The sequence below is a fragment of the Ichthyophthirius multifiliis genome (genome assembly GCF_000220395.1).
Source record: "Ichthyophthirius multifiliis unplaced genomic scaffold scaff_1120509251171, whole genome shotgun sequence".
Lineage (NCBI taxonomy): Eukaryota > Ciliophora > Oligohymenophorea > Hymenostomatida > Ichthyophthirius > Ichthyophthirius multifiliis.
The window spans coordinates 94,984-104,659 of NW_004086136.1; the positions used below are offsets into that span (position 1 = coordinate 94,984).

General features: G+C 15.6%; 2 protein-coding genes across 2 annotated transcripts, besides 26 other annotated features; one reads left to right on the top strand and one right to left on the bottom strand. All coding sequences in view use genetic code 6, as the record gives it.

The window, feature by feature from the left end:
• Nucleotides 1–409: 409 nt before the first annotated feature.
• On the top strand, nucleotides 410–2,831 carry IMG5_153370 (hypothetical protein; the record flags this gene model as incomplete). The annotated part of the gene is made up of 5 exons (XM_004030753.1): nucleotides 410–1,123; nucleotides 1,210–1,781; nucleotides 1,837–2,071; nucleotides 2,201–2,493; nucleotides 2,540–2,831. 5 exons carry the CDS (start codon nucleotides 410–412, stop codon nucleotides 2,829–2,831), a joined length of 2,106 nt encoding a protein of 701 aa, XP_004030801.1.
• Nucleotides 1,146–1,195: a microsatellite.
• Nucleotides 1,434–1,532: a microsatellite.
• Nucleotides 2,079–2,152: a microsatellite.
• Nucleotides 2,832–2,944: 113 nt separating the features above from the next.
• Nucleotides 2,945–3,043: a microsatellite.
• Nucleotides 2,968–3,043: a microsatellite.
• Nucleotides 2,968–3,055: a microsatellite.
• A 128-nt stretch (nucleotides 3,056–3,183) lies between these two features.
• Nucleotides 3,184–3,248: a microsatellite.
• A 455-nt stretch (nucleotides 3,249–3,703) lies between these two features.
• Nucleotides 3,704–3,804: a microsatellite.
• A 1,035-nt stretch (nucleotides 3,805–4,839) lies between these two features.
• Nucleotides 4,840–4,946: a microsatellite.
• Nucleotides 4,932–4,993: a microsatellite.
• A 284-nt stretch (nucleotides 4,994–5,277) lies between these two features.
• On the bottom strand, nucleotides 5,278–8,943 carry IMG5_153380 (protein kinase domain protein; the record flags this gene model as incomplete). Its single annotated transcript, XM_004030754.1, has 5 exons — nucleotides 5,278–5,346; nucleotides 5,555–6,063; nucleotides 7,034–7,091; nucleotides 8,109–8,137; nucleotides 8,916–8,943. 5 exons carry the CDS (start codon nucleotides 8,941–8,943, stop codon nucleotides 5,278–5,280), a joined length of 693 nt encoding a protein of 230 aa, XP_004030802.1.
• Nucleotides 6,078–6,114: a microsatellite.
• Nucleotides 6,385–6,427: a microsatellite.
• Nucleotides 6,403–6,438: a microsatellite.
• Nucleotides 6,704–6,741: a microsatellite.
• Nucleotides 6,704–6,770: a microsatellite.
• Nucleotides 6,813–6,873: a microsatellite.
• Nucleotides 6,832–6,889: a microsatellite.
• Nucleotides 7,642–7,677: a microsatellite.
• Nucleotides 8,047–8,100: a microsatellite.
• Nucleotides 8,183–8,248: a microsatellite.
• Nucleotides 8,332–8,386: a microsatellite.
• Nucleotides 8,722–8,780: a microsatellite.
• Nucleotides 8,770–8,829: a microsatellite.
• A 655-nt stretch (nucleotides 8,944–9,598) lies between the features above and the next one.
• Nucleotides 9,599–9,665: a microsatellite.
• Nucleotides 9,620–9,667: a microsatellite.
• Nucleotides 9,625–9,667: a microsatellite.
• Nucleotides 9,668–9,676: the final 9 nt, after the last annotated feature.

The following is a 9,676-nucleotide window of genomic DNA, read 5'->3' on the forward strand; positions in this document are numbered from 1 at the left end:
TCAGCAAATTAAGAAAGACTTTAAAGCAATTCAGGCCGTTAAAATATTAATAAAATAACTAATTTAATGGATAATAATTTTATAATTAATGATAATGATCAACCCCCAATATTAAATATTTAATAATAAGAATTAATAAAAATAATATAAGATTATCTTTTAAAGATTAATTGTAATTAAACATATGAAGTTTTTATAAAAGAGATATCAATACCAAATAAATAATAATCATAAAAAGAGCATATATATAATAATATTATTAATGTAATTTTTATTTTTATATTTAAAATAATAAAATAAAAATATCTAATCTATAAAATATATGTATATATATATTTAGTCTTTTAATAAAGGAAACAGAGATTGCTTTTTTAATTATGGAAAAACCTTTCTCATCCTAAATAAGAACATGAATTAGACAAAGTATTTTTTATTATTATTTTTTTTAAACACAAAAAAAAACAAATTATAAATTTTTAAAAATATACTTTTTACATATACAAATTAGTTAGAATTTTACATTCAAATATATTTCCTTATTTATGATATTCATCCTTTATTTAAATAAAGACAATAAATTTTTCAAGAAAAAATAGATTATTTTAAACATTATTTAGATTCAAAAGGATCAGAATTAGCAAAAACAAGCGAATTATTATGCTTTTATGCACTTCCATATGTCTAAAAGCCATTATAACATGTCGGCTTTAAATAATTATTTGAAAAAAAATGGGTATAAGACTTATTAACAAAATTAAAAGAAAGATTAGATGCTGCTATAAAATAAGCAGATACATAAACAGTACTAGAATAAATGTATGAATATTATAAATAAAAAAATAATAACCAAAATTAGCCAATATAAGTAAAAATTGTTCAAAATAATAACAGTGTAAGTTATGTTTAATAAGACACATCCTAATTTTTAGGCGAAAATTCATATATGAATGATAATTTAAGAAATAATACTTAATATTTGACTATAATTTAAGAATTAAACTATAAATATAATAATTTACATAAAATTTATTTGTAGGCATAAGAATAAGCAAAATAAACAATTATGGATTCGCATTAAAAATGGTTTAAAATAGGACAAGATTTAGTTTCGCTATCTAAAGAAGTAATTAAATAAAAAATTAATAATATATATATATATATATATATATATAGATATATATATATATATATATATTTAATTAAATAAAGTTAATTATTTTGTCTGAAAAAAAAGATATTTAGAGTGAATAATATTAAAATATAATGGAAGGATTTAAAAAGAAGTTGGTTAAATATGAACATTTTTTAAATTCTAATATTGATGATTTAATACATTAGAGTTAAGATATTTCGCTTTTTAATAATTAAATGAGTATATTGGATAATGAATAAATTAATAATAATCAAATTTTTTAAAAATAGTAAGAATTAGTATAATAAAAAGAATATATAATATAATAATAAAGTAATTAATAATAATATTAAAATTAATAATAATAAATATAATTATAATAATAATAAAAATAATAATAGATTTGTCAAATATAATATTTACCTTTAGATTTTTATAAAATAAAAAATATAATTAAATTAAATAATAACGATTAATTATCTATTAATATATTATAATCTTTAAGATGGAGAATTACGAAAACTAAAAATGGATTGATGAGAAGAGTAGTAGTTATATCTTATACTATAAATGATATATTAGGAGGAAAAAATAATGACATAATTTTATAATAATCAATTTTTTATTCTTAAAATGTAAAAATTATCGAGTAAAATATAATTCTTATTTATTTTATTTAATTCTTTTAAATAATTAATTAAAAGGTATGGATTAAGACTGACAAATGCAATAGCTTCAGATTTTTAAGGTCGAACTTATTTAGTTGAATGCCCTAATCTAATAAAAATATTAATCCGAATACTCAAAAATGAAAATGATGATAATTGCACAAGAAGAAATGCACTAGGTGCTTTATAAAAACTTTCCTTAAGGAGAACATGTCAATTAATTATGATAGAAAATGATGTAATAGAATGGATAATAAAAAAACTAAAATATGTAAAAAATATTTATATATATATATATATATATATATATATATATATATATATATATATATATATATATTTATATACATATGCATATTTATTTTCATATTTTTACATATAATTTTATTTATTTTCTGAGGATAAAAATCTTTTAAGTGAATATAGTTATGAATATGCAACTGCTTTATTTATGAACTTATCTTTAAGGACATTAGGAAAAGATAAATGCTAATAAAATTCTGTCGAAGTTTTATAAGTATTATATTCTTTATTAGAACATAATAGTTAATAAGTTCGAACATTCGTAAACGGAACTTTATATTCATTATTAAGTAGATCTGTATTAAAAGAATAAGCTAAAAAATTAAATTTTTTATAATTTTTAAATTACTTGAAATTAAATTCAAACGAAATATTTTATAAATAAATATAGTAAATATATATATATATAAATAAAATTAATTTAAATTTTAATTAGATATATAATAGATTAATTATAAAGTGATGATTATAATGAAGAAAATAGCATATCTGATTAAGAAGAGGAAAACAATGAAGATGATTTTGAAAACGAAGAAATTGATGAAGAAGTAGATGGCTAAAAAAATGAAGAAGATGAAGAAGACGATGAAAAAACGAATAAATTAATACTGATTATTTAATTGGAGAAAATCTTCTTTTATAAAATTTTATCTTAAGAGGTTAAGAAGCTTTAAAACAAAATAAACAAATAAGAAATGTAATAGATGAAAATAAAAAGACTAATATGAATATTTATAGTTATTAAAAATAAGAAAAAGAAACTATTATGTTACCCAATTCACCTTCTTTAATAATCAGTTAAATTTTAGAAAATATAAAAGATAATAATATAAACAAAATAAATAATAATAAATTAGATTAAACATAATAATAATAATAATAATAATAATAATAATAATTATAATAATAATAATAATAATTATAACAATAATAACAATAACCATAACTATAAGAAATTAAATAATTAGATAAATAAGTAGTATAAGATTTCTAAGCATTTGAGCCTAGACCAAAAATTTCGCGTACACCTTCTCCAAAAATAACTTTATGATTAATTTATTGTAATAACAGATTTAAAAATTTAATAAATAATATATTGTATTATTTTTTATTAAAAAAAATATCTTTTATTTTTATTTTTTAAATATATCTATATTTTATATATATATAAATTTTTATTTTATAATAAAGAAAAAAAAAAAATGAAATTATACTTAATATAAATTTAATTAAATATTCATATATATTTTTACATTTTTTTAATAAAAAGTATAAAAATTCATTAATATTTTATATTTTAAATTAATTAATAAATATAAATCTTTGTTAAAAAAATAAATATATATATATATTTATATTTATTAAATAAATAAAATTTTCAATTTCTTTTTAATGAAAAATCTAATTATTTAGATTTACTGTAAGAATTTTTTTAAGTACTATAATTATTGAAAGAATTTAAATAATTTTATTTTTTAGTACTTTTGAAATTATTTTCATCAAAAACTTTACTAAAATTAATTTTATCATTAATGCTTGTAATAATTTACTTTTGATTAATTTCTAAAGATTTTCTATTCTTATTTTTTTACAATTTAATTTATTATTATTATTATTATTATTATTATTATTATTATTATTATTATTATTATTTATTATTTTTTTGTATTTCATTATTTTTATTACTATTTTAATTATTATCTTATGTTTTTAAATTATTTTATACATTTATATTGCCTATACTATTTTTTTCTAAAATCCTTTTACTTAATAGTTATTTTCCTTATTATTATTTATAAAGTTATTATTCATTTTATTTCCACTTAAATTTTTTTTAAAAATGACCCTTTTTATGTTTCTTATTTTTTTTACTCCTAAAGGTTATTATTTCTACTTTTTATTGAAAGTTTGCTTTTACTTTGAACATTAGATGATGTAATGGGACGTTTTTGTTCTAATACTTGATAATTTTTAGGTGAATAGCAAGGAGACATGAATCTTTTTTTTTCCTAATTAATAGCTATAGGCTAATTTTATTAATATTAATTATTAATATCTTAATTTTTATTAAGGTTTTTAGTTGAATAGCTTATTTATCCTTTAAGGAAAGATTTAATAATTGAATTAGAATCTATAATGGTATTCTTAGGAAGGTCTAATTATTGTTTTTTTCCAAAACTTTATTCTGTTTTAGTCCTTTATTGGAAATTTTATACTGTTTTATTTGTAATATTATTTTCTTGTGTTTATTATTTCTCTTTATTTAAAAATTAATTATCGAAAAAGCTATTAGAAAATTTTAAAGAAGAAGAACTAATATTGTTATTATTATTTTAAATATTTAGAATATTGGTATTCTAATTAGAATAGTTATCATTATTTAAATTTAAAAAATTATAATTATTTAAATTTAATCCATTATTATTATTATTATTTTAGTTAGTAAATTAGTTAATATTACTTTAAAATTATGTATTATTATTGCATTATAATTAATTAAGATAAATATTATTTTAAAATTAAGAATTATTACTTAAAAATTATTATAAATTAATATTAGACTATTAAATATTATCGAACTATTATTATTTATTAGATTTCGATATACTTTTTTAGTTTGAATTCGAATTAATATTTAGTTTATTTTTCGATATTTAATTATTTTTAACTTATTATTTTTATAACAAATTAGTATTATTTCTAACATTTTAATTTAATTAAAAATTATTGTTAAAATATTATTAATTATAATTGTTATTAACATATTATTATACCTATTATTATTGTTATTATTGTTATTGTTATTATTATTATTATTATTATTATTATTATTATTATTATTAAATATTATTTTAACAATTTTATTGTTATCTTAAAAACTATTTTAACATAAACTATCTTATTTTTTTTAACATTCTACAATATTTGAATATCCTAGTTTATTTTCTTTTTAATCTTATAAATTTATCCACAAAAGATCTTTCGAATTTTCATTAACGAAATAAAAGAATTAAAATAAATTCTCATTTCTTTCCTCTTAAAATTAATTTTCTTAATCTAAATCTTAATTTTCTTCATTTTAAATATATGGTAATTCAACGTTTTTAAACTCACTATGAATATACGAAAAATTTAAATCAATTATAATGGGTACTTAACCTTTCCTTTAAATAATCATTCCCCAATCTACATCTTAAAGCCATTAACATCTTTTTATTTCTTTAAAACTTTTTAGTCTTTAACCTGGAATTTTATTTAGTAAATGAAATAGAAGCATCCTTAAATCACCATCTAGCCATTCTGGTACTTCTAATTCCTATGTAGCAATATTACTTAATATTTATTCAGTATTCTAAGCATAAAACGGCGGTAATCCAGTAACCAATTCATACAAAAAAGCTCCTAAAGTGTAAAAATCAACTGAATAATTATACCCTTGTCTTAAAAGTACCTCCGGAGCCATATATTCAGGTGATCCGCAAAAAGAATCTGTCATATCATTTTTTTACATACCGATTTTAGACAACCCGAAATCTGTTAATCTTACATGACCTTCTATATCTAGTACTATATTTTCAGGTTTAAGGTCTCTATATAAAATTTTATGTTCATGTAGATACTCAAAACACATCAAGATTTCTGCGAAATAAAACTTTGCTTCATTTTCGGTCAATTTTCTATTTTAAAGATGAAAAAAAAGCTCTCCTCCGCAATAAAATTCGAGTAGAAAATTTAAATGATTTTCAGATTCAAAACATGCATGTAAATTGGCTATAAAAGGTGCTTTTTGGGCATCTATGAGTATTTTTCGTTCCCTTAATAACTATTCTAGTCTTTTGTATTCTGATAAATGACTTTTTGCTATCATTTTTAATGCAAAAAGCTTTCCTGTTTATTTATTTCGTACTAAAAAAACTTCAGAAGTACCACCTTTTCCAAGACATTTTAAAAAACGAAAATCTTTTATATTTAAATATTATTAATTTTATTATTATTAAGTTTATTTTTATTTTTTAAGAGATTAAAATATTGGTTTTAAATGTATTTTTTCATTTATGTTTTATATAGGAGAATTTATTTGGGTTAAATAATAGTCTAAAACTTCATTTTCAGATATTGTTTCTAAACATATAATTTATTTTTTCGTTTGCTTTTGTATTTTTTGAATTAGGTCTTGTATTTTGGAATCTCGAGGGATAGTTATTTAGATTGGAGATTCTGGAGTTAAAAAGATTGTATAGGTTAGGTCTTTTTTAGATAGGAACATGTTTTTTGTGTGTGTTTTTTTTATTTTTTATATATTTTTTTAATTTGTTTATTTTTTAAATTTTGTTTTTTAAATTAATTATTAAAACAATTTTTTTAAAAATAAATTTCTTTCGTACATATGTAAATAGTAGTTTATTATTATAAATGTTTTTTTTTTTTTTTTTATGTTTTTATTTAATAAGTATTAAAATTATATATATATTTATTTCTTTTTAAAATAGTTTTATTTAATAAACTGTTTTTTAAAATTAAAAATATAATACAATAAACAAATAAATTTATTTAATCAAATTATTTTTATTTCAATTTATATTCTTTATTACTAATTATTTAAGTTTATAATTATTAAAATAAGTTATATTTTTAAAAATTAATTATTATTAAAATTGAGTTATATTTAAATAGATGTTATTAAATAAAAGAAAAAATCCTAATAATCCTATAAATTTAATATAAATTTATATATATATATATATATATATATATATATATATATATATAATTATATTTTATATATTTTTTGTCAGAGACTGAATTTGATCATCGTGTTTTTACATAGTAAAAACACTCTTCTCAAGAGGTGTCAGTTGTTTCATCAAAATAAAAAAAAATTATATTAATTATATTTATTTATATTACTTTTGAAAATTTATTTTAAAACTCTTTCTAATTTTTTAAGGATAATTCTTTGTGCAAATAAAATTAATATTAACAAAAGCCTTAAAATATTAAAATAAAATTAATATGATTAATTGTTTAATAAATTTAATAATATATTTTAATTATATATATATATATAATTAATCAGGCAGCTAAGGGTTTTGTAATCAATTAAAATTATCAGAAACTCTAGTCAAATAATATCATCAGATTATTATTTTTATATATATATTATGATTATAATGTTATTACTTTTTTTAATTAGATTAGACAAAATAAAATAATGTTTTATTTATTAAAGAAATAAGTATTTTCTAACATTCTGTATTTAATATTATTAAAATAAATATATATTTTTATTATTAATAAGTAAAATTTATAATCAGTTAGTTGTAAATTTTCCTCAATTTAAAATTTTGGAGAGATTCCACACAATGATACATCAAATTATAATTATTATTTTTATAATTTTTTTTTTAATTTTACCTATAATTAAAAAAATAAGAATATAAAATAATATTTATATTATAATTATATATATATAAATCAGTTAGGAGCGAAAGAATTTACATCAATATTAAATTCAGATGACTACAAATCATCAGTTAAATATATATTTTATTTATATATTTTTATTTATTTATAAAATACCTTAATAATTTCAATAAAAGAAACAAATAATTAGATTAATTAACGAGTAAAAAAAATATCTTTAGAAAAAAAAGATTTTTAATATTTATAATAAGAAAAATATATTTATAATTTAAATCAGAGATCTTGGTGGTAAATCGTCATACTCTTAAAAAGAGTCAAGAGTAGCAAATATATTGTCATCATATTATATTATAATATATATTATGTATTTATATATTACCTATTAATATGTAAAATAAAATAAAAATATAGTTATTAATTATAATAATTTAATATTTAATAAATATATTCAGGTCCATAAGCCTATAACCAATGCCGTAGCGTATTACTGGGGCGGCTAATTAGTCATCAATAATAATAATATATATATAATATATTTATATTAATATATATATATATATATATATATTTATAATTATTACCTTTATTTATAAAGAAGAATCAACTTAGTCTAGTTATTAAATAAGATTTAAATAAACTTTTATAAGTAATATTTTTAATATTATTAATTTTATTAATAATTTATTATTTTTTTATATATTATTATTATTATTAATTTTATAACATTAGTTTATATAGTATTTCCATTTATTTATATAAAATCTATTATTATTTATATTATTAATTTTTCTAAAATTATTAAAGATTATTAGTTTATTGATTATTTTATGATTATTGTTATTATTGATTTTATTATTATAATTAATTTTTATATATTTTTATTAAACTATAATCAATAATATAAAGTTGTTAATATAAATTATTAATAAGAAATCTTTAAAAATATATTATTTATTCTTTCTATTATTTTAAAAATAAAATTAAAATATAAGTAAATTATTAAAGTTTTATAAAATTATTTTAATAATTATCTCTTATTATATTTGCTCTGACAAATGCCTCATTTAGAATCACGGAAAACAGAAAAAAATCAAATTTTAATCAAAAAAACTTTGAAAAAAACATGACAATTTTCCAGTCATTCTCGTCATCGTTTCTTCATCGCAAATATTTTTTATAAGATTAAATTATTATAATTATAATATTATAAGATAAATTATTATATTATAATTAACATTAATAATATATATAAGTATATATATATATATATTTAATGTATATATATATATATATTTATATATAATTATTTTAAAAAAAATATTTTTATAAATTATTTATTAAAAATTATATAAAATATTCAGTTTGCAGTTAAATGTAATCAAATTTACATTATTAAGTGTTGTTAATATTTTTCATCTTAGATTTTACATAGATTTTTTAATATATTATTATATAAAAATACATTTTTTTTTCGTTTTCAATTTTTTGAGTGTATCTTAGAAAAAAATTATAAAATCAGACAATAAATCATTCTAATTATTAAAGATGATTAATAAAAAAATAAGATTATATAATTTTATATAGTTATATATATAATTAATCAGAATGGTAAGTAAAATTTCTTCAAGCTGTTTTCAGCAGCAGAACTGGTATGTTACATCATAATATATATATTTTATATAATTTTTACTTTTTATTCGAAAGATTTTTTTTTTTTTTCAAATAGTTAATTTAAAGTTCAATTAAGTTTTTTAAAGTTATATCATTCTATAGAATATGTTTTTAAAAGATGATTATATTCATATTTTATTATAATTTTTATTAAAAATCACATTTTTTGTATTTGAAATATATCTTTTATAAAAATTTAATAAATAAAAAATATTTTTTTTATTAATATTAATATAATTTTTTATTTTTATTTATTAAATATTTCAGTAAGCCATGTTTGACATCATGATTTCAGACGGTAATTCCAAAATTGTTAACATCATTATTTTTTTTTATTTTTTTATATAAAATTACTTTTTAGTGAGGAATTTTATTATTTATTAATACTTTAGTTTTCTCTTTTTTATATTTTAGAATTATTTTTATTTTTTATTAATTATTTATTTTATTTCATTATTATTTTTATTAAAAATAAGAT